The sequence below is a fragment of the Acipenser ruthenus genome, chromosome 2, assembly GCF_902713425.1.
Source record: "Acipenser ruthenus chromosome 2, fAciRut3.2 maternal haplotype, whole genome shotgun sequence".
Lineage (NCBI taxonomy): Eukaryota > Metazoa > Chordata > Actinopteri > Acipenseriformes > Acipenseridae > Acipenser > Acipenser ruthenus.
The window spans coordinates 20,783,824-20,809,917 of NC_081190.1; the positions used below are offsets into that span (position 1 = coordinate 20,783,824).

General features: G+C 37.3%; 1 protein-coding gene across 1 annotated transcript in view; it reads left to right on the plus strand.

Annotated features, from left to right (window-relative positions):
- LOC117409290 (alpha-mannosidase 2) overlaps window positions 1-26,094 on the plus strand; it is a 116,794-nt gene that overhangs the window by 12,229 nt on the left and 78,471 nt on the right. The window contains exons 2-4 of the mRNA XM_058991670.1: window positions 1,451-1,714; window positions 5,044-5,188; window positions 21,033-21,204. Coding sequence (XP_058847653.1) covers window positions 1,451-1,714; window positions 5,044-5,188; window positions 21,033-21,204 — 581 coding nt within the window. The remainder of the gene's footprint in view (window positions 1-1,450; window positions 1,715-5,043; window positions 5,189-21,032; window positions 21,205-26,094) is intronic.

A 26,094-nucleotide genomic window follows, 5' to 3' on the forward strand; every position in this document is an offset into this window, starting at 1 on the left:
GGGCGCATACTATCCCCCTTACACACGGTCTTTAAAAAATGTTTTTATTTTAATGTTAAACTATATATTTTTAAAAGTTTAAACATTTATTAAATTAAATGGAATCTAGCACCCCTAGTTCGGATATTCGTTCAAGATTTAGATATTCGTTCATTTTCAGAATGCTATCAAAGACATTATACGTAACACTGTATTAAAGTTGAAAAATATCCCAGAAGTAAGAAAGGCCTTACTCTACCCTTGTGAATTAACTACAAAACAAAGAAAGCAATACATTACTTAAATCTTGTGTGTATTTCAACTAAGTAAAAACAAAGTAAATATTCCCTGCCATTGTTGTGTCTTCGCAATAAACAAAGTGGCCATAGACATGTTTTTCATAAAGTAATAACATTCGTTTTTTAACTTGAATAAACACTTCAAATAAAATTAAACGTGAAAAAGGGGGTGTTGTACAATGGGGGGAAAAAAAAAAATATATATTTACTCACTGTAAATAGATGGCTCTTTTATTTAGCAAACAGAGTGAACAGCAACACTCTCAATCTTAGCTGACAGTCAGGACGCCCCAGGAGAACACCCCCCAGTTCTCCGTGCCTGCCAGTGGGGCGCCGGCAGGACACAGCCCCGACTCGCAGCAGCAGTGACGACGGCAAGCAGCAGAGTAAATCCTGCCACCGGCCTCCACGACAATATACTGTATATATATATATATATATATAAAATCTCTCACAGGTGAAATAATTTCTGATGGACACAGACATTTTTTTTTTGTCTTCGAATACATGTAAACAAATGTTAATTTGGCTATTTGTCCCAACACTACATCCAGTATACAGTATCATTTTGCATCAGAAATTGCTGAAATGCTATCAATTATCTGAACAAATACCAGTGTATTAGATGCAGATATTTGACTGTTGTTTTTTGTTTTGGACAGACCACTAGGCTAATACAATACAATTGATTTTTATATAGCCTTTCATAACAATTATCACGTGCCTGAACATCTAAGAATAAGCCAAATAGAAAAGGTACGTTTTTAACCTACCAACAAATCTGTATGCTTTTGCAGTGTATTCATCTAGTTAATATGGGGCTGATCAGCAAACAGTAGGCAGTCTTATGTAACATCTGTTCATTATTATTATTATTATTATTATTATTATTATTATTATTATTAATTAGTCATTTAGCAGATGCTTTTATCCAGAGCCTAGGGGGTGAACTATGCATCACAACTGCTGCTGGAGAGTCACTTGCGGTAGGATCTTGGTTTTACGTCTCATCCGAAGGACAGAAGCACAAGGAGGTTAAGTGACATGCTCGGTCACACACAGTGAGTCGGTGGCTGAGCTGGGATTGAACTTTCTTTAACCACTGGATCACCAAGCCTCCAAAGTAACCATTTACCGGTCTTCTTTAACCAGACCTTCTTATTATTTTACAGGGACAACTATCCATACTGCAAGAAAAGATTGACCATTTAGAGAGGCTGCTATCGGAAAACAATGAAATTATCTCAAACATCAGGGACTCTGTTATCAATCTCAGCGAATCTGTGAAAGATGGAAAGGGGAATCCAGAGGCAATGAACCTGAGCAGAGGAGCATTCTCTGAGCTCCTTGCATCTCCTCCACTGGTCATCCCTGTTGATGCTGAGGACTGTCAGTTTGCTGCCAAATCATATTCCAAAGCCTCTGATGATGTGCAGGTACTTTTTTTTCTTATTTTTTCTAAAAAAACAAACTGTACAAAAAGGCTTGAGTCTCTTCAAGTATTGATAAGCTACCTAGAGGTATAGGTAGCCATGAGAGGTTTTGTATAGAAGAGCTGCACAACAAAACAATTCACCTGGGAGATATAAAATGCCCTTCTATATATTCTGTGTAAGCAGTGTTTGTGGGCCACCTCTGAAGTGGGTTAATTAAATGATTGGTTGACCTTTTAAAAAAAAAAAGAGAGCGAGAGAGAGAGGGAGGGAGGGAGGGGTACCGTTTATTATTAAAAGATATGTTTTCTTTGTCTATTTTAGTTGTTTATGCCAGAGAGATGTTTGTTAGGTTGGGGTAAACAGGTTTAGCCTGTTGCCAGACATGGATCTAGTTAGGGTTTCTTACCTGCTTTTATTACGATGAAAAACCAGCTGATGTTTGGGTATGTCATTTTATAGTGTATTTTCAGCTTAGCCAAACAAGCCCTTGAAGAGTGGTTCACTACCTAACAATCTAGTTTTACAGACTAAACTATATATTCTGCTCTGTAGTACTCCTTTGGGCTAGATCGAGAAACACTGTGACTCTCCATCACAGTGCTGAGCTCTATTGTATATGAGCTGCACAAGAAACAATTCGCCCAGGGGACCGAATGGTCTTTCTGTGTATCTTTTGTGCAACCAAGTTTCTCATGGTGTACTTAAGGGTTCTGTTCCCTTGCCCAACCCCCTTCATGTTAGGAGTTTCTAGCCAAATGCTGTAGGAAAGATCTGTAAACATTCTTATCAAAAGCTGTTCAAATGCAAGGAGTCTGTTTGTTAATACTGTCATGCTCTGGTCAAAGAAAAGACAGTGGTAGTTGCACATGGCTTTTATGGAGGAGCTAATTACCAGTTTGTCTCAGGTGAGTCATCTCTTCATCTGAGCCTGGCCTCTGTGACTCAGCAGCTCCCTCTAGCTGCCAGATTCCACAAATACAGGGTATTGTCTCTATAATTAAACACAGTAAAGCCTTTAAGCCCATCATACACAAGGAAATTTGTTTCCAGACAAAATGCTTCTTTGTGTATGCTGGATGTTTCCGTGTTTCCAGAAATACTGGAACATGTTTTCCCGCGTAGACCAGGGTTCTACTTTGAGAAACATTTTGCCTTTAGCCCATCAGGAGAGTCGAGCATGAGTCATCAAGCATGTGACTATGCAAGATGGTGACTTTTACAGAAGATGACGTGGTTTGGAATCCTGCTACAATTGATTGTTTTATTGATATGTGCTGTGACGCATTGTAGTGTCATTTCGAGTTATTCGTGGTCCTACAAACCTCAGCAGCTCCTCAAAAGTGTCTGGATCCATACGAACAAAATTGCGATAACTTAAGCATAGCTCATTTAAAAGATTATGGTACGCCCCTCTCTCCTCACGAATTAGGATCCACTCCCTTGTCCACACGACTCTGTTCCTGTACTGTGCCTTAGGAAGAAATATTTGACTGCTGTGTGTCACTCATATTTCAAAGAAAGTGCAAAGGCACATTTTTCCTGGGAGGCGTAACCCTTGTTAAGGCCTGCTGGTCAAGATGCTTACACTGTTCTATAATGCTGGTGACACAAGGGCAACAAACTCAATACTAGTCAATCATATTTGATGGTAGTGTCACATGTAAAAAACTAAAAATGCTTATGCTTTTATATTCCGAACACAGCGTCAGTAACTTGCATTATACTGAATATGAAAGCATATTTTGATGTAATGTGTAGGCTAGGCTATTTGAAATAAGACATCCGTCTTGTGATTAATACTGGTAAATAAAACCACTAAATAAATACTGGTATATCACCCAAGTAAATACGACCGATATAGTAGCCAATTCTTTAGTATTTCATTTAGTTTTTTTCTGTATTTTAATTTATATAAAATACTTTTTCTTTGTTTATAATTCATTCATGTGTAATACTGTACAGAAAAGATAATTACGTCTCATAATCCACGCCCGATCACAGAAGTTAAACTTTTTTCTCATTTCCTCTTCTTCATCTAAAATGGTCAGAATTAAAGCAGCAGCAGCAGCTTTTCTTTGCTGTTGCCTGGTAATTTTTATCCACGTGACATATAAAATGAATAATTATTGGTTTACATTATTTTGTTGCTGGAATGTTGGCACCTTTGTCGAGGGAACGCTTGTCTCTCATGTGACCACACTATTTATAGGTCAACATGCGGGGCAACAAAAGTCTCCATCTTTTGGACGTCAACAAAAGTTGCTTGTGTGACCAGGCCTTTACAGTACAACTCACTGTAAATAGATAGCTCTTTTATAAAGCAGTAATTACGTTTTTGTGTTTTATTAATAGTGTCATAGTTTCCAGCTTTATATCATTGTTATTATTGTTTTACTGCTCTCTGATAATTTGCTTGTGTACTTTCTTCAGAATAGCACCCTTAATGTTTCATTAAGGCTCTATTTTATATCAAAATGGCACAACATGAGTTATTCTTGCCTGGAGAGATCCAGTTCACTTTATTCTCTTTTTTTTATTTTTTACCTCAAGAACTTTTTTGAGCTCTCGTTTCCTAGGATGGTAAGGGGATAGCAACCAGCAGCATTAAGCAGGCCCCCCCCATTTCATCAGTATCTTATCATTTCAACCTGATGTACTGTACATTAATTTAAAGGCCTAAAAGTCCTGTTCTGCAGCTTATTTAAGCTTCTGTAATTTGTAACAAATGTGTGATTCTCTTCGGTCAAACGCATATTTATTAAAGGGTTATTCATCACCTAATATTTAATGGAAACTAAAATCCGACAAGTTTGAAAAAGTAAAAGCCATTTTGAGTGTGGAAAGATGAGAGGTGCTATATGAGGAACTGTGTTTAACAGCCCTTGAAACTTGTTTTCCTGTACCACCATAATGTGAACAGATCATCTTATAGGCTCTGACACTGCTCAGGCATCGGTTGAGTCCCAGAGGGGAGAGTTCCATTTATGTTAATGTTGCAGAAACAAACACTTTGAGTGTGATTATGAGACATTTAATTATATTCCTTGGCAGTTGTTTGACTCTAGTTTTGTACAATGAATATATTTTTTCTTCTTTCAAAAAACAACAGTAAATGACTGAATGGAGTAAACATTTGAAACATGCCCCCTGGTGTTTCTTGGCGGTCTCTCATCTGTGTTTTTATTTTGAGCCATTTGTATAAGTGCAATAACACACAAAGGCGTGCGCTATTCTTAACCCTTCTTGGCTGGTTAAAGACAGTGGGCTGCGCCTCATGCTTTAATGCTATTTCTTTTGAAGCAGGCTTAAACCTCTTTTTTATCTTTCAGATGCTGGACGTTTATAACATACTTCCCTTTGACAACCCTGATGGAGGTGTTTGGAAACAAGGCTTCGACATTTCTTATGATGAACATGAATGGGATAACGAACCTCTGCAGGTCTTCGTTGTGCCTCATTCACACAATGACCCCGGTAAGGAAGGCTCATGAGGGAATGCATGGCAAAGTTGCAACAGAAAGAAAAGAAAACAAGTTAAAGAATGCCATTAATTGAAAAACACACCTAAGGGTTTTTAGGAGCCCCAGAGTAATTTTAAAGTAAGCTTTTAATGCTTTAGGTCAGCGTTATCTATTTGAATTGGAGTGGAGCATGAATGGAGTGTAGAACAGTTCACTTCGCCTGCAGCACTACACTTATGCTGCTACTTGAATTTATGCAGACTCCAATAAAAAGTGTATTTATGAAATAAATGTAGCACAGTGTTTTCATTGTTACTCTTGGACTGATAAGGTTGTCTTGAGATGATTGGCAGTCTTCAAGATTTTAGGTTTCACTGATATTTTTCTGTTGTCTGGTTGCTCTGTCTGTTCTCCAACTGGCTTTTCCTGAATAGGTACAACCATGTACTTAATTGTATAATGAAACCTTTTTAAACCTCCAATCATATCCATAAGCAGTTAATAAGGTAGTCTTTTGTATTGCAACTTTATAATCTATAGATTAATGCACCCTGCTTACGTGTGTGAACTGAATGAAAATACAGAAACCACAATATTCAGTCCATGTCAGTATTAGAGTAACTTTAAACCAACATCATTTATTTCAACAGTATTTAGTCATTTAAACATGTGATTCTTACTGAAACAACAACAGTTAACTTATTTGAACTTGTGTTGTACTGTACACTCCCTGGCAAACCTGCCTTGTCCATTAAACCAGATCCATGATGATTCATGTTGCCATCTAGTGAGTGCTGAGGGAATCTCACTAGATACCTTTACCATCTATCATGCACATTGTAAGAGTTTACTGGTGAAAAATGTACAAAATTGTGTGCAGCAGTCGCTAAAGGGTTACATAACTGGAAATTTACTCTGAACAACTGTCCTTTTGGTTGTCACAAATTGAACTGTGTTTGTGTCATTTATTCTGTTATATTCAAGGACCTCACAAAAAGGCGTCAATTGATTATTGATTTGTACTTTTAAAGGCATTTGCCCATAGCCAGGATACATTTGGTCTGTGATTCTATTCAGATTATTGCTCTTTTGTGTTGACACAATCGCACTGTACTGTAAATAGATTTTGTGTGGAACTTAGACTCTAAAGCTAAATGCTTTTCAATAGTTAATCGAAGTGTTGCTCACAAAGACATGTTAATGCTTTCCTGAAGGAATGGCTAATGGGTTAAACAACCAAAAAAAGCGATATAAGGATTACAGCCCTAAGTGACTTACATGGGGCCAGTGACTTTCAAGAGATTTGGATCTAAACTTTGTGCTTGAGAATCAAGAATCAGCGTTAGAGGGAATCACGTGACCTGCGGGAACAATGGCGACTTAGAGTTTTTTCTCCACGCCTCCCCTGTTAAAGCACTATTATCAGTTACCTGAAGTCCTTTTAGATTGCTATTTGATACACCTTGCTATGTCATGTACACCAAAAAAAAGAGATCTACATCCGAGTTTTCCTTTCCATCCAAAGGAGGAAAAAGCAAGTTGGATTCAGAGCTGTCCACCATTATAGAGGCCTGTATGGCTCAAATTCTTTCTTATTTCGAGCACTTGATGTCTCGGATTTAAAAATACGGGACTGGAAACCGCTTCTAAAATGACCAACAAAGAGTTTTCAAACTTCACCCTGGAATTCAAGACTTTTCAGTCAAATCTGGCTGCTGTTCGCTCGGCAGTGGCTAATAACGAGAGCTGTGACATCTTGTAAGACCAGGGTTGACAGGCTTGAGTCTAAGATGGCAGACTTAGAGGATAGAAACTGAAGGAATAATCTTTGTCTGGTCGTCTTGAATGAGGGAGGTGAAGGTTCGGATGCCGTCAACTTTCTCAACAAATCTCTTCCACTATGGTTCCTGACTCTGAAGTGCAGGAACATTGAAATAATGTGTGCACACCGCATCTATTCAGACCAATCTAAAGCAAGAGGTAGGCCATGCATGCGACACTTCTCGTTCTGCGCCCAGTAAGCTTAAATTCTTCCCAGACTATTGTAACCTCACAGCTCACCAATGCAAAGCCTTCTCCCAGGTTATCGCCGCCACTCGTTCTCGAGGCATACAAGCATTCCTCCTTTACCCAGCGACCCTCAAGATCATCCACAACTCTTAGGTTCAGCTCTTCCAGTCTCCTGATGAGGCCCAGGCCTTTCTGGACATTTCTAAATTTTAGCATATCACGAAATGAATTTACATGTATTTGTTTATGTCATTTGAAATGCAAAATACAAATAGAAAGTTTTTTGGGGGTTTTGATGAGCCAGATTGCAGGTTGCGACACCAATCAAAGCCACTGTCTTCAAAGCTAACAGCCTATCAATCAAGCTGTGTAAGTAAACAGAGGAAAGTCTGTCAGGTTCACAAAGGGTGCAGCTTAATTCCGGAATGCCGTAGTTACATAACTAAAACGAGACGCATCGCGCAAAATCGAACACGGCTGATGGCAGCTGCCCAAAGACCACTAGGGGAATCGAACATAGCCAATGGAGGCTGCAAAGGGATTAACCCATGTCACTATTTCAAACTTAATATAGAAAGTAGGACTATAGCAAATATATGCAAGATGAGTAAAACCAGGTTCAGAACTGAAGGTCTTTTTTCCTTTAGCAGAAAAACTCCCTCTACTAATTTCCAAGATTTCTATAATGGTTAAAAATCCACTGTATACAAAGATAATACAATGCTCCCTCACTATAAGGCTCTCGGTTATAACGCGCCTCGGATATAATGCTCCTACAGCATGTCCCCCAATTCCCTATACTAGTGATTCATGCAATATTTCTACAGTAAATACAGTACCAGTGTTCAAACTATAACAACTTCTCAGTCTAACTTTTGCTTCTGTCTCTCCCTTTTGATACAGTATCTGAACTGAAGAAAAGCTGCGCTTGCACTTTATAACACAGACATCTTATTCAGCATTCATTTTATAACTAAATAAATATTAGGCCTATTACGTGGTTATCTTTCCTAATGTATTTACTTTTTTGCTGCGAGAGGAGCTGCGGCTTTCTCCGGAGACGAGACGCTTCAGCCCCACTGGCAGCCGAACCTGGGGCGAGCCCATTCCCTCTTCCCCTCTCCCGACCCGCTCTCCTTCTCGAACTTGGTTTGCTTGTCTGTCGCTTCGAACTGAACTCCCGACCGCCATTTAGCCAGGCTATTTATAGTTTAAAAACTGCTAATTAAAATGATCCACGAGTGGGAATGTTACCTTTTTTTTTTTTTTTTGTAAAAAATATAATGTTGATTACACGGTGCTTTTTGCATGGTTAATTCACGGAAAGTTACATTTTTGCTTCACTATATGTGCATTATAGAGAGGGAGTTATTTTATTTTGTATTTTAGTCAGATATGTGTGTTATGTGTCCCGCGGCGCCCCCCACCCCCTCCCCCGTTTATAACGCTCTTCAGTTACAATGCTCATATTATGTGTCCCCCGAGACCCGCGTTATAGCGAGGGAGCACTGTGTAGCATTTTGATTTCAAGACCACATCACTTTAACATACTTTGCATAAAATATTTTCTAAACAAATTTGTTAAAGCAGGAGAAAGGCAGAAAAAAATGCAATATTTCAGTCACTCCTCTGCTGTTTTTGTTGTATAACTAATAAATGCAGAAAAAAAACCCTTGGGGAAATAATAAACATTTATTGGATCCGTAGCTGAGGCCTTGTGGTTCCTGGATTTTGCCTGCTGTAACAATATTTATATATGATTGCTGATCGGTCAGCTGTGGGCAAAAAATGCAAAAGTCTAAATGAGAAAATCAGCGAGATTCTCTGCCAGTAATAACTCGGTCAGGGAGATCATATAGTTCTCCATACTCTTCAAAAAGCATATAAACTGTATTGTTACGAATGTGACATTTCATGCAGATCTTAAAACCATTTAAGTTGATAGATGAGAACACCACAAAATAGTGAGTTAGGTAATTGATATGCAATCATGTTGTGTTTAATGGGATGGTGTAAATGTAATTATATACTTTTAGTATTTAACGCTGGCTCCTCCTTGGAAGCAGGTTGAGACGATTCTAGTCATCCTTTGGGTTCCAAAAGAAAAAGTGTGTGAAAACCAGATAAGAATGACATTTGGAAAGCAGCTATAATCCGTTTTATTTTTTTAGCAGAGGAAATACTTCAGTAACATTTCCCAGATAATGATGGACTTGTTCAGTGCTAAATGAATACTATACCCTCTGAATTTGCATACCGGCAATATGTTTTTCATCCCTTGATAAGTGTTTTTAATTTGCATGTATAAGTGCTTATTTGGCATGTTTGATAAAGTCACCAGCATAATTGACCTTTTGAGCAAACCTAGACAAGGTAGTTTATTAATTAAATGATTCCTTTAAGTCTTCAAGGTTTTTTTTTTTTTCTGCTATGGATGGTTTTCTGTGGAGCAAGGCTATTGCATCTTTTTTTTGAAGTTACAATATTGATAATCATGATTTGATTTAATGAAACACGCTCCCTATTTTCCGGTTTTCCGGTCGAAGCACATTGGTGGCATTTACATGCACAAGTCATGACAGTTTTCCTCACTATCTGTTTGCCGTACTTTTCAGGAAATGCGTTGCTATGCAGTTCTGATTTAGGAAAAAAAATCAGCCGTACCAATGCAGATTACTCAATTGATAGTCATTTAGTGTCCATGTCTGCTTACTAAGTAGGAAAAGAACGACTCTGAATATTGTGAGGAGAGCTTCATGCGTTGCCATGAAGATAAAAACATTTAACAAGAGAAATGATGTTGCGCACATTCTGAATTACGCCGTGCATTAGCTCCTTGTTTGTCTGGTTACCTTTCTAACACACACACACACACAATTATATAAAATATAATTTCTACAAGTTGTACTACTTAGAATTTATATTTGTGTGTGTTTGTGTGTTTGTGGAACATCTAAAAGTTAAATTTCATTAACACTAGAACCGCCTTTTATGTTTTTTTTATATATATACAAGCCTGTTGTTATCTCTACTGGACCTGGCAGCCATCAATTCCTTTGTTTTGTACAAGGTAGGAGAGATTTCATCTTGAAGCTAGCCACAGAGCTTCAGCAGAAACATTTCGATCAGAAAACTGCAAAGCTGCAGGCTGCAGCAGCTCAACCTGGATTCTGTGCTGCGAGTGACACACACGCAAGATAAATCATGTTTCTTTCATTTTATATTAAAAACTACTTTTTGTTTTTACAGTTTTGTATGTGCGTATACCTGTTTACACACTAGTTTCTTTTGAAATGTTTATTTTATTATAGTTTTCCATTTTTTCAAGTAGTGCTTTTTATATGTGGTAAGTTAGAAAATAAATCCTTTTATGTTTAATTGTTCATTTAAATATGGTGTTTCAGCTGTGCAGATGTTTGATATGATGTGGTTGAATAAAGTTGTATCCGATAGTTTGTCTTTCATTTTAATATTGATGGTGTTTAAAATGTACCAGCGGTTGTAGGTATGAGTATAATGGTTCTAGTGTTCCATAAATGCACAGTGTGTGTTGGAGGGGTGTCTATGTTTTGTACTGCCTTTCTGCTGGAGATTACGTGATATTATGTCAGAAAAATCACTGCACGATTCCTGCTCCGGTTTACATGGGTTTTTACAGCTATTTTAATTGTGAAAGCGATTGACCCCGCCCTTAAAGTGACGCTGCCAAAAGGACGTCCTTTTGCTGTTTCACGATGTATTCGCGTGACAACATCACACAGTCATAACTGTAGAGTCGATTTTCAAGTGCATGCATTGATATCTTCATCAAGCCAACATACATCTAAAAATTATTTAGACAAAGCCTTAAGCTCTTTAATGGACCCAGTGGTTTGAATTTTATAAACCTGTGTCCTTGTGTTCTTGTTACAAATGTTACCTGGGGTAAAAGTGCAGCTAGAAACAAATACTTCTGAGCAAATCAGTAACCAGCCTTATTTGAACTAGAAATGTAGCATCACCATGCACCCAAGTCAAGTCAGAATAACTACTGGCTGTGTTAATGGAATACATTTACAGAGCATTTCATTTATAGCTAAGCAGGATTTTTCTCTGTTTTATGAGTCATATTTGCATCATGTAACAAAGAGTGGTTTCATCAGTCCTATAGCTTTCACATATTACATGATACCCCCTGCTTCATCACAGTGCTGTAGAATCTCGGCTTCATTCTAAAAAGTGTTTGCATAATTATGTATATTCTGTGCATGAAGAGACATTTAAATTGAATGGGCTTCTAAACCATTGCGAATTTAATACTGCTGCCCTAAAATTAATAAACCTGGTCTTTTCATGGATTGCGTTCTACATTTGTTACTGTGTTCAGTGGTGATATTAAAGATGGGGTCAGTAAGTCATGGTGGGAAACAGTGACACGCCCTTTAGCAATCCATTAGATTTCTTTTTTTATATATATATAAGATTTTTCTAGGTGAGTATTATACAGCAAGTTATAAATCCTGCATGCTATTACCTACTACTGTGTTGTTTTATTGGTATTTGTCACTACCAGTTCTTTACCAATTATCAGAATGAACAGTAAGTTGACAAATTCGAATAGTCAAGGAAAAAACAATTGAAAGGGATAAATTGTATATTTGATAATGTCTGGTGTACTACTTGTGAAGTCCAGTGCCACGTTTCTGTTCAACTAGTTGACTATTTGGTTTTACCCCTACCAGAAATAATGACCATGTGTATGTCCTCTGTTCCAAGACTAGGATACAGTAATGTAGAGGAAAAAAAAAAAAAATTCTCTAGACTGTCTGTGTGCTTGTGGGCTGGAAAGCAGTTACTTTATGTGAATACAGTATCTGCTACCTGCATCTGAAGCATCTTCAGCAGTGATTAAAAGGTGTGCCTGAGAAATGGCATTACTCATTTCACTTGTGAGCCTCTCTAGCACACACTTGATGAATCTTCCATGGACCTGCGAGCCAGATTTTCCAGTCTGCCTTCAAGGCAGCATCCCCAGGTATTAGTACATGGACAATAGGACTCCTAAGGCATGGGCTCGCTCCAAACATTTTTTTTTTCTTCTGAGATGAATGCAGTTGTTTTCATGTATTATACCACTGATTATGCTGCTGTGTAAATGTACTGTCTTTTAACATTTCTCGTAGTTTATGTTAAAGTATCCAAGACAGGATTATTAAAGGACCTGTATGTACTGTAGGTATGGGCATGGATATACAGCAACAGTACTGGAGTCTATTTTAATTTCAGATTTTATAAAACAAAACAAAAAAATCACAGAAATCTATTTCTAATGGAAAAATAAATATTAAGCTGATTTAATCGTAGAACAGGATATGTGTTATTTACATCCTTGAGTAAGCAAACATCTGTCAAACGCTTCATTTAACAAGGTTTACCATTAACTGCTCCCTAAATATCAAGCACCTAGAAAATGTTCCAGATTAAAAAAACCTGGATCTGTATTGTATCTAAAAGTGTATCTATTTGCAAGATATCCTGATCAGAGCACAATAAATCTCTACTGCAGGGCTGGTTAACAGGTATAATGAAATAATGAACTAGATTAGGCTCTGGATGAAAGTTGAATTGTTTCAAATCCACAGTTTAAAACAGGGGTGGGATCAAGGCCCAGACTGGAATTACATCTGGACATCCGAGGGACGAGATGCAATTGAAATGAGTTTTTTCTTTTGATGAAACTGTACAGTGGAGCTGTTGTCACTGCCCCTGCTGGATCTGTTAAGTATCTAGTTTCTTTCTATACAGTACTCTGCTAGAAAAGTAGCATTCTCCCCTCTGTACATCTTTATTTTACATAAACAAATAATGCATTGTTTACTTTTGTAGGTGTCTAACCTTATCATGCAGATGTAAGCATTGGGCTTAGATGTTGTAGGAGTTCAAATAATTATAAAGATGAATTGGAAGTAGAGGATTTAACAGCATCTGTTTCTTGTGAATAGGTCATGAAAGTCACATAATGGAAAGGTAGTATATAATAAGAGTACAAGTGTATGCTCAATATCTGAATTATTTGTTTAACACTGCCCTAGGTGATCACAGGAGTCATCAAGCAGGTTTATACCGGTGTGTGACAAAGAATTGCTTGCTTAGAACTGCATCCTGCAATTTACCGTGAAAAAATAGGCATTTTATTTTCCTTACAATATTTCACACTGTGAATTCATACTTTTATCAGCGCCGTGCATTTTGTTACTATGGCAACGGGGTGAAACAAATACCGACTTCATGATTGGTGTTCGAGTCATACTATAATGACCTAGTGGCATGTATGATGTTACAATTTAGTCAGTGGCATGTATGATGTTACAATTTATTAATAATTTGAAGGTATCTGTGGTTTTAAAACTTCATAATTATTTCTACGTAGTATTAGAAATGTAAAGAAATACAAAAACTTGGGTTTGCCGTTAACTTTTCTCCTGTGTAAGATTTATTTTAAAGGCAGCAAAATATGGAAATTGCACATTCTTTTTCTAACGTTTCAACATAATTATAACGTTTACAAAACTTGGAAAATGTTGCTGAATTTGCCACTCATGGCTGTTATGAAAAAATCTATTTTTCTCTGCTTGTTATGTTTTCTGCAGCCAACGCAGTATCTTTGTTTAGCTGTACCTGAGAAAATGCAGTGAAAACGAAAGCAGCCATATTTAACTGGAAACTAGGTATTTTCAGCACAGCTAAGATTTTAGTTTTGGTTTGAAGGCAGCAGGAGAGCTTAGCATGATTTTTAATTTTTGCTTGACAAACACCCTTATGTTGGACGACTTATAGAGGTAACAAGTTATTACAATATGGTAAGAGATTACAATACAGCTGAGAAAAAAAGCAATACAGCTTTGGGAATTTTGTTAGTTTCTGTTGTCAAATGAAATGGTTTTTGCAGTTATTGTGCACAGTGTGTTTCTGTTTGTTTCTGTAGGTTGTATGTATGCTTATGTGTTTTGTATTTGTAGTGCATACGTGCAACTATTGTTATAAACTGCAAAAAATGTTTTCCTTGCTTCATGTGGCACCGTACATTTTCAGTATTGGCTACTTTTCTGCTCAAACCCGGGGAGATATTTGATGTATTCAGAGTTTTAATTGATTTAAATCATGTTTGTAATGTAAACTATTTCCTGTGACGTCAGACCTTTGGTACTTGCCTGTCCACCCGAAGTTGGGGCCCACCCAAATTTCCATTCCTAGCTACGCCCCTGCAAGGTATCAACAGTAAATACGTTAGTAAATCAGGGCTGGACCTTATTTATTGTTAAGTCATTTTTGGCTGTCCTGACACACAACCTTGTTAGTGAAACAATATTCGTCTTGAATGATGGGACAAAGGCCAAAATAGTTAATAGTTAAATAAAACAATTCAGTACTGGTAACAACATAACAACCTCTCAATGGACTTTCTAAATGTGGTCTTTATAAGCAAGTAACCTAATTTAAAAGAAGTAAATATGAACAGAGGATTCTACATACTTCAGTGGTCCCTGTCAACAGATAGTCATTCTATTTAGTATTAAAAGTTTCTGTTAATCCTCTCATATAACATTGAAATCTTGGTTCTTTTAATACTTGTGTTTTTTTTTTTTTTTACATACTGTATATCACAACAGCTTTTGAAAATAAGTTGGTTATATTTTTCCAGCTACAGTACATGAACATTGTGTAGCCTTGTGTACTTAAAAGCTACAGTGTGATGCAATTACATATGGAACACCATTTGTTATTTAATGTGCTGCTAAGCAGGCTGAAGACAGCAGTTTGAGCTCTGGTATAGTGCTGCAAGAGCTGTCTTCCACCCGATACGTTTTACTATAGCCATATGTTTCCATTAAGAATGCTCAATTAAAATGCACACACACTGCAATTCAGTAAGCATCATAACCACACCCAGTCTTTAAATTTCCATTTAAAGCAGGAGGCTAGAAATCCTGAGTAGAAGGCAGGGGGGTATGGGGGTCCTGCCCCAGCGCGGGTGCAGGTGCAACACCCCCCACCAAAAACGAATTTCAGGGTTTTGCAGGGGTCTAAAACTGCATGTCCTGGGCCTGAATATGTGCCTTAATAGGGACCCAAAATTCAAAAGAAGTATATAACTTTGTTAATTTTTTTTTATAATTTTAGGCATACAGGTTTAATGAGCAAGTAAAAGTTACTTGTATGTGTCTATGAAAAGTAATTTACAAAATAATTTATTTATATTAGAATTTTAAAAACACAAACTTGTCTTAGCACACAGTAAATTTCAAAAGTAAGTAAAGTCCACATATTTGAGCAAACTCTGTTTTGGTTTGTATTAAATTAAAGTACGACTACTTACTGTAGAAATCACATTAATGTTTATGTACTACCTTGGACAAGGGTAAAAGTTATTAATGTAGACTGTATATACTCTGTTTAAAGTCTTTCAATGCAATACTGTTGTAGCTCAATTTTGCCAGAACGTGTCTCCACTAGAGGCACTCAGATCGATGAGCGTAGGAGTAAAAAGTTTCAAACGGAAAGCAAACACAGTTAACCCATTCATTGATGCCTACATTTTTATCGTGTGTATCTATGTTTGCACTGTGCCTTTTAGCAGCCCAAAGGCACATAACAGCACTTTCCTTCGCTTTTTTTTTTTTTTTTTTTTTTTGACGCTTAGTAGACAGTGCCACATCAACGCGTATATACCCAAGCGTCAATTCCCTTTCCCGGGTAAAATAAAAAGTACTTTATAGCATTACATTTAGCACAAAACTACCCTCTCTCCCCCCACTGTTGCTCATGCCTAATATACAAAGAAAATATGGCTGTGTTTTGGGAAGACATGGAAAGTGTGACATCAACAGAAGAGGAGGAGGAAGAAGAGATTCGTACTGTAGCGTGCACAGGTTAAGACAGCAGGAGGGCTGTGGTAGGTGATGTAATCACACTCGGAGACTTGAGCCCAATATACGCTCCTTGAAAAGGAGCCGGATCTTTTATACAGTGGTATCGGCGCTATGCTTTCGTGCGTCCGGGTCCGCGCCCGCCCTCTGCCTGTGTGTGGATTTCCGCGCCGTGTTATGTGGCTGCCTGCGTTAACCGAGATCGCTACAATACATTTCCATTTGACTTGACTTCTTAAAACGGGAATTTAGATAACCAAATAATTAACCTTTGTCTTTAGTCATCTTAAGTACCGTGCCTATTTAAGCATTCATAGATAAAGACAGTATGTGTTTATGCGTATTTGTACGTACGTGTGTGTTTGTGGGTGTGGGTGTACTTTTTATCTGGATTTTGTTTGTAAACTGTTAATAATATTACTTGACCACAGTTTTACAGCAACTAATTATTTATGCAGCAAAAGATCTGACCGGTAAATCTTGTAGCTCATATGGGGATATTTTTCATTTAATAAAGACGTAATCATCAACAGAAAGCACATAAAAATAGAATAATCAACAGTCATATTCATTAATTGCGCAATGCGAATATCGTTTCCTGAATTAATATGCTAGATTTCAGATCGATCTTAAGTCAATGCATAAGACATTTTACAATGCTATAACATACTCGCTGTATTTCGTACACTTCGAGTAAAAAAGATGATCTTACATAGAAAACGTAGGTTGTTTGTTTTTAAAAAAAATGTTATACAATTTCCTAACTGCTGTACGGTTACTGACAGGTACAGTATATGTATGCAATAAGGCCCTTTAGGTCATCCGTATATTCAACGTATACTGACGACTTGAAGGGCCTTATTGGATTTGTAATCCAGGTAAAACAGTGGATTTGAAAAAAAAAAAAAAAAAAGCATAAATCATGTTAAGGCAAACAATTATTAATGTTTTTTGTTAAATATCCTTACGCCAAATAAAGTAGTCCCATGTATAAATTTGAACTAGACACTAAATTAAGATGAGTAAATTAATTGAATTAAAACACGTCAAAGAAAGTAAATCATTTTTTTGATAGTACGCACAGTGCCATTGCAAAAATACACCAGGGGGCGGAGTTGAGACAGCACTAACTTTATTTGGCGTAAGGATATTTAACAAAAAACATTAATAATTGTTTGCCTTAACATGATTTATGCTTTTTTTTTTTTTTTTTTTTTCAAATCCACTGTTTCATCTGGATTACAAATCCAATAAGGCCCTTCAAGTCGTCAGTATACGCAGAACAGACCTGAGGAATAAAAATAAATTCAACAACGTCACAGATTTCGGTAATTTGTTCAAGATCTGTGTCAAAGAGGGGTGGATAATGTGCGCAAGTGTCTTTTTGTGGGGTTTTTTTTAGCGTTTACAAAGTGACAAAGTCGGGGTGAGTGAGCATAAAGAGCATAAAATGGTGTTTTTTTCTGTTTTGCTATCTTCCAGTTAATTTAATTGGTCTTCATCCAAATTGGCATGTCTACTTACCACTTCAGGTCAGTTTCATAGTTACAGCTGTACATCTGTAAGTGAGTGTAAGAAAGATGTGAGGAAGCGCAGTGATTTAGAATATGTGACAAGGATCCAACTGGCCATATCCATCCAATATACGGACAGCTGAAACCTTGCTCGACCAATCACATTGCTTGTTTCACGTTCCATTACAAGCCCTGGATTATAAGATTGTACAGTTCAGCCTTTACCAACATCGCTTGTAAGCTTGAAACTGATTGGTACATCGCAAACTATTTTAGGCGGCTCATCTGGCAAAGTAGACAGCAATTTAGCCGGCCGCCGGCTGGAAATGAGAAGCCTGCACACCCATACATCACAGCTCTGATTAAACCTGGTTTTTAGTGACTTTTGGACTGACAACCAAATAAAATAACTGACACAAAGTAATGCCCTTACTGTTATTAAAAAGCAGTTGCATAACACTGTACTACTTTTCTAGTTGCACCAAGTGACAGCATCAGATGTGATGATGCTCAACACTCATGCTGTCACACAGCACTGTTGTAAACTCAAAAATCCATTAATATCCTGTCTTGAGTATAACACTTCCTATTAGGGAGTTAGAGCTAGGCTGTATTTTGTTTTAAGAACATTTCTAGAAATTCTAGAACAAGAAAAGGCCATTCGGCCGACCTATGGTTGCTTGCTTAATGCAAGCTTGGTCTGTTAGCACTCGGGAGAGGAAAAACTAAAAAAAAACCCTAACCATTTAGTTAATAGGGGAAATGAAACCTCTGGGAATCCGTGACTAAGCGGACCACCCTTCCTCCAGACGGCTACCTAAAGGTCTTATTATGATCACAGAGAGGGTTATACAGTATTGTTCAAGGATCCGATAGTCTCTGCTTCAACAACTCAGTCTGGCTGCCTGTTCCAATGGTTCACCACCCTTTCCGTGAAAAGGCTCCTTCTCCCCTCTGTTCTAAATATGCCCTTCTGACGTCGCCGGTTCGAGTCCAGACTATTCCACAGCCGACCGTGGACGGGAGCTCCCAGGGGGCGGCGCTCAATTGGCCGAGCGTCGCCCGGGGGGAGGGAGGGTTAGGTCGGCCAGGGTGTCCTTGGCTCACTGCGCAGCAGCGACCCCTGTAGTCTGGCCGGGCGCCTGCGGGCTTGCCTGTAAGCTGCCCAGAGCTGCGTTGTCCTCCGACGCTGTAGCTCTGAGGCAGCTGCACGGTGAGTTCGCAGTGTGTAAAGAAGCGGGCGGCTGACGGCACACGCTTCGGAGGACAGCGTGTGTTCATCTACGCCCCTCCCGAGTCAGCGCAGGGGTGGTAGCGGTGAGCTGAGCCTAAAAAATAATTGGGCATTTCAAATTGGGGAGAAAAATAAAAAATAAAAAAAAATATGCCCTTCTTCAGCTTCCACCTGTGCCCCTGGTTCTGCTCTCTGTGACCTGTGAAAAAGAATTCTCAGCAGTTACTTTGTTAAACCCTTGACAATTTTAAATACCTCTATTAAGTCACCTCTGGCTCTCCTACTTTCTAGGCTATACAGATTCAGCTCTCTGTCTTCATATGACATACCCTTCAGTCCTGGAATTAATCATGCTGCTCTCATCTGTACTCTCTCCAATGCCTCAATGTCTTTCTTATGATAAGGGGACTAGAACTGGACACAATATTCTAGGTGTGATCGTACCAGTGCATTGTATAATTTTAATATAACTTCATATAATTTTAATATAACTTCTGTCTTGAGTTCTGAATATAAAGTTGGTTTGAATCGCTCACGAGTGCTGACAGATGTATTTATTTATTTATATAAAATTGTATTCACTGGAAAAGCCATATAAGCTGCAAACAGTGTGTTTACAAAGGCATCCCAGGGGGGAAGCAGGAGCAATTACAGTTACGTCCTGTAAGCATACAGCAAACCTATAACTTCACAATCCATGCATTATTGTATCCACATCATGTGCAATCATAAGGCAGGTTCAAATGATCAAACAACAATCTCTTAAAATGTAGATCTGAGTTTTATGGGTAATTTATTCCAGTCCGAGGGGGCAGCCAGAGCTTTCCTCCCAATAGTACCTCTAACTGTTTTTAAAATATTTATTATCAAATGAAACAGATTATTGAGATAGACAGGTCATTTACTATTGGCCCCTTTTAAAAATGATCTGATTCCAGTGGAAGCTCCTTCTATGTTTAGGTGACCACATGTTTAAGGAGCCACACTGAAGAAGGATCTACAAATCCTGTTGAACATTGTATCTGTTTTATTTAACTCCAATTTGTTTGCATTCATGTATATCACCTCACCATAATCCAGAGTTGGAACCTAATTTAGGCCCTAATTTTGTTACATATTGCATCGATGTGTTTTTTAAATTTATGAGATGCATCAATATGCCCACATAAATATTTAAAAATCTCAACCCTCTCAAAAGGTACATTATTACAAAAGACAATATTCATATATTCTTTTTCTGTGATCCAAACATTACCTTTTAAAATTTTAAATCAAACCATTTCTGTCAAACCAGTCCTGAAGTTCAATAAAATCACTCTGTAGGGTCTTAACTAAATCATCAAGTGTTATTTTTTTATTTAAATCATTGTAAAACATTTTAAAAAAACAACAACTTTCCTCCTATTTGTACAACAATAGATTCTGGCCATTATCTACTATTTTGATGTTATACTTCCATGTTTATCAGGTGTATAGCTTAGGCAGTGATCTTATTGAGATGTACAGTACACTTTTATAGTAAGAAAATAGCTATTGCAGAGAAGTTGATCTTGTTTCTGAGGATTAGGTGACCCTTCCCCTGTTTGCTAGGTGTTTTTAATACGTATTATAATTAGTAGATAGTAGTTGCAAGAAGCAGTTCAAAAAGTTTTTCAAAACTCATTTCCATCTTGCATTTGCATAAACGTTGATGTACATGACCGCTGGAATAACATCTAGCCCTGTGGCTGTATTACAGGAAGTGTGGGGGTTGGGTACTTTAGCAAGGAATGGGATCACAAGGCATGTTCACTGTGACTCCACTGGGCTGATCAGAAGCTGAAATCTGACTCTTATGTAACCACCAAACTGTTTGGCAGTCTGCTCTCAGAGATAAATCTGCAGTTTGCATGAGAAAACAGAGACAAGAAATGCTGAAGTCGGCACAATATTGATATTTGCTTTGCTTTAGTGTCACAGTGGTAATAAAAGCCAACGACCCTGCTAAGGAAATGTCAAAGAGTAATCAGTTTATTTTCTCTGGATAAAGTTAATAATGTTTTATATTATTACATGGCAAAAAGTCGTTCTCAAAATATGCAGGACACCTCACCTTTTAAAGTCATACTGTATGCATTTATTTTTATGAATATTTATTATACAACCCCCAAAACATTACTAGAGCATTTTGTGTTTTTCTGTACATTCTTTCAGGCTGGATAAAGACATTTGATGACTACTACAGAGACCAGACTCAGCACATATTGAATAACATGGTCATGAAACTGCTTGAAGAAGAAAAAATGAAAATGATCTGGTCAGAGATCTCCTACTTCTCAAAATGGTGGGACAGCATTGACAGCCAAAAGAAGGATGCTGTTAAAAGGTTTGTGGTTTGTTTTATAGAGCTAAGTGGCTCAATAACCTTAAGTGAGGTCAAAACAACAACAAAGACAATCAACAAAAATAGCTTTCCAGAATTCAAGAATGGGTTCTTTAATTATTATAGATGTATTGGAGGCTGTAAGCAGAACGTCTTCTTTTTATTTACTATATACACAGTACATATGTACCTGCTATGGCTTGCAGTGCTGAATTTGAGTACAGGCAAGGTCTGTAGCATAATATTACATGTATAAATTTTGTAAAAAAATATTTAAAAAGACAAAACCGCAAACATTATCAGAACTTATGCTTTTTGGCACTGAAGTTCTAAACAACATTGAGGAGGTGAATGTTTTCCCCAAATAAGAGCCTTCAACCAAGATTAGTCTCTTTCACCAATATCTTTTTGTACTGGACAGAGCGATCTTTAGCAGAAATCCTTTCGATTTTTGATGCAGCTGGTGTCTTTCGTTAAAGCAAACTAAACCAGCTGCCAGGTTAATACATTCAGTGTAACTGGTAGTGCGTTAGCAAGGCAAACGTTTGCTGTTATTATTTTGAGTGACAAAAACATGTATATTTAGAAGGGCTGCTCCGATTTAATAGATTAATCGGACTGATTAAATCAACTAAAGAGTTGATCGCAATTTTCTTTAAAAAAATTAATCTTTCAGTTCTATTTTTGTTTATAAAATAAAATCAACCACGGCAGTCCAATCATAAGATAGTGGAGGCGGGACATAATTGGGAGTTTAACCAATGGAAAAGTCAAAGGTCAGCCCTGGTTTTACAGCTGTCCAATCATTAGTGAGCAGAGGCGGGACATAAATATGTTAGGGTAGGGTGTAAGCGTAACTACATTTCCTGCGATATTGCTTATTATAGAGGCAGTTATTGAGAATTACATTGAGAACTTTGAAGTAATATTTGAAATTGCTTTTTACAAATGAAAAAAAAATCATAGGTCAACGGAGACATTGTAGTCGGTTTGTTTACGAAATAATTTCTTTTTAACGTATTCTCATTCTGTTGATCATTAATTAACATTTCTGTAGAGTGGGTGATGAATGATTGAAAACGATACATTTTGTGTTTTCAATTGAAAGTGATGGTCTCTGAGTCGAATGGGTCAAAGTTCAAGTATATTTTCCTCTTGAGGAATTATCACTTTTTGACACCACTACTGTGGTATTGTGCCCTTTTTTTCTAATGGCTCAGGATGCAAATATAGCCTTCATTCATATACTGTGTATATGTATATGTGTATGTGTGTGTATATATATATATATATATTTGTAGTGTGCACAGGGAAGGCAGCAGCAGGGCTGGTAGGTGATGTAATCCCACTTCCTGACACCAGTGTATTGAAGTAGGCCTCACATTGTGTATGTGTCTGTCTGCGTTGACCTCTTTCGCTACTATATATATATATATATATATATATATATATATATATATATATATATATATATATATATATATATTGGACCACAAAAAACGGGCCGATATCCGGTTCAGCCCTGTACCGCCATTGGAGAGTCAAAAAAATCAGATTGGACTTCAACATCAGCGGTCCATACCGGTTTTTCTCTACTCAAGTGGTCAGCGTGGCCGTAAATCCCAAATCAGGCTCCCAGAGCTGATTAATGGCTCAGTTTATCAGTCTAAAAAGAAGCTTCAGGTGTCTGTGACACTGCTGGTGTTGTAACCAATTCAGTACCCCCTCAGAAATCTGTATCCCCTGGCGCATTGCGCATGCTAAAATGAGATCGTCCTACAGGCACGTCTGTTTTCTTTTGTTCATGTCTGAGGTAAAATACGAGTGATGTGCACGCGCAGCAGTTGTCGGCTGCATTTTGCAGTCATGTGCAGACTTTTTCAACAGGATGGCATGATTTCTTTGTGATGTGTATAATCAGTCATGCGCAGCTAAAACAATCTTTAAATAATGAATGCTTAATGTATTAACTATGCGACCTACCTGTTTATAAACAATTGTGCCGATTTCAAAGTAGCCTATTTTTTATATAGTTTTTGGATTTAAAAACTTGAAAGTTGAAAGTAAATGACCATGAAAGTTTTCATGAATGTTGTTGCTCTGTGGCTTGTGCTGTTATGTCTGGAATAAACGCGAGTTGTGTAAATTATATTAAAAATGCATAATGTATTACATATAACATTATTGTTTACAGATATTTGTTTATATATTTTTTTTATATACAGTACACACACAAGATTGGTATTGACAGTGAGAAGCACAGGGGGTTCCAAATTAGACAGCTGACAATATCTTAGTCTATGTCTTTCTGTTTACTGATGTTTTAATGTTCTGCTATTTTGAATGTTATTCTATCCTGTTCATTTTCTTGATAGAGATCAACTTATTAAAATATTGTATCATTCTCATGTCACATGGGAAAGAGAATTTTAAAGATCACATGACATGTTCACAGGCTCTGGTTTATAACATGACAACATATACAATCCACATGTTGTTTGCTGTGTTGTATTCTGTCATAACTTCTCATTAAAGCCTTTGTGGGATTTGGCTTTGTATGTTTTTTTTTTGTTTTTTTTTACTGTAGCGCTTTTTAAAAAATGAATGCTTTAAGTCTCAGGCGTATGAAGTGTTTTATTGCAGTATGCAGAGTTTCCTTCATTGCACTAGTTCCAATCTTTTTAAAACCGAGAGAAAAAAAAGCTTGCTAGCCCAGTGTTTGCGCAATAGACCAGCCACATACCGGTCCACTCTCTGTACCGGACTTCCTTAAGGTGTACTACATATTACATGGCAATGGTAAATTTACCTAACAGCCTTAGTCCTGGATGATTGTAGGTATGTTTTAAGCCGTCGAAGGCCATGGTCCCCCTGTTCCCCTCCAGCTCTGGTGCCCCTGGTGTGACGTACAGATGGATAGATGTACGAATGGACAGACAGACATCCCCTGGATCTGAAATTCTATGCTAAGTAATTTTAATACCAAATTTCATGACAATCGGTTAAGTGGTTCTCCGGATGCAAAAATGAATTACATACGTACGTTGCTTCAACAATATCCCCTTTGCATGAGATTTCATCCCTGAAGGGGATAAATTACCCATGGGGTCGCTGTTGAAGCTTCTGTTCATATCACATGGTTAATTAACTATGAGCAGCTGGTGTGTGTGCAAGCTGTGTGTTTTATGGCCTTACAGTTGCTAATCCATTTTCCATTGCAACACTTGGTGATGGTAACACCTGTGGGATTTTTTTTAAATGTTGTGTTACCTGGCTGGGAAAATTGCATCCAAAGTCTGACAGAAACTGTGAAATATCAAGAAGGATTTTCTTTGATAAAAGAAATATTCCATGTAAACAATTCTGGCAGTCGGTTTAACCTAACCATGGAAATAATCTAAATTCAAGGAGCAAACAATGAAGTTGAGTGGATGCTGTACACGTTTTCTGACAAAAAAGGGAATTGTTAAAGAATGAAAATGCAGCTTCCGTTAAATTTGTGTAGGTGGTTAAAAGACTTTACTTGTTTATTTAAATGGTTTCCTTACAAACCCTCTAACTATAGGCTGTGTTCTACATTGTAACCACAGCAGATTTTAGGCTTTCCTCAGCAAAATTAAATTCACATTTGTCTTGCTCTGGGCATAAACCTAGTTTGTAAGTTTTAAATCCTATATGGCGTTTTCGTATTTGTTGTAGTCATATTTGCTCTGTTCCTCAGTCAAAACTGAAAACTGGAACAAAAATTAGCTGCGGCTTAGCTCCCTGTCTCATTTTGTTGTTTTGACTTTGTGGCTTAAAATTTGGAGGAAATCTTATTGCTTTACAGTCAACTACTTATTTTTCTTACCCCAGTGTGGACAAGCTACAAAGAAGTCTTGCTGCATGGGGACAATGATTTTGCTTTACAAAACCTTGTATTAGGAACTGGAAATGTAGTATGATTGCACTTTAGACTATCAGAAGATAAAATACTGTTTTGTTAAGCCTCTATATTTTTATTTTATTTTTATGATATACATATAGTAAATAATAGCAGCCACAGTCTAAGTTCCCTGTCTACCTCCAGAGGTGGAATGAGGGTGAGCAATAATTAAATAATCATTGAACCTCGACAACAAGTGCCTGTGGGCTTATGCTCCAACCACTCTGGGAAATGAGTTTCCGTGTGTCCCAGCTGTTAGTTAATTTTGTAACTCAGCACACAGTGCAAAATGGGATGGAATACTTGTCGATACTGCTGCTTAGAAGGCCAGTATTCATTTCTACACTGCTGCTTGAATTGTGATTTTTTTTTTTTTTTTTTTTGTATAAAAAATTGACCTTACAGTACCCCAAAGCAAGCAGGCTTAACACTTTATCTTCTAGAAACCAGCTGAATGCCTTTTGCACATGAAGGAAGTTTATATTAAATTACTGTCATTTTCAACTATATGCTCGCTCTTACCACACCCCTTTTTGAAATGCTGCTGTGCACCCAAATGAGAGTGAGAATTCTGTGTATGCCTTGCCTATTGAAAGACAAATCAGTAAGCAAATTGTACAAACACATTAGCTTTGGAACAGTTTTGAAATAATCAATGCTTTCTTGGTGATAATTGGACTGACTACCTTTAAAAAATGTAAATAAAAAACAGCTGGGAATGACTGTTTGCTGATCCCTATTAACACTAGATATAATAAATGTTTCAAATAAAATTATTTTATTTGAATCCCTACGTAAAGTATGACTTTAATTCTATGTCTTATACATGCAAGACTTGGGTACATTTTGGTTCAATCCAACACTGTGTTGGTTTTGTCATACATTATACAGATATGGCATTTCACAAAAACCTAATTTGTAAATGTTTTCCTAACATTATTGTGGGAACAAGCATAAAGAAAAGCTAA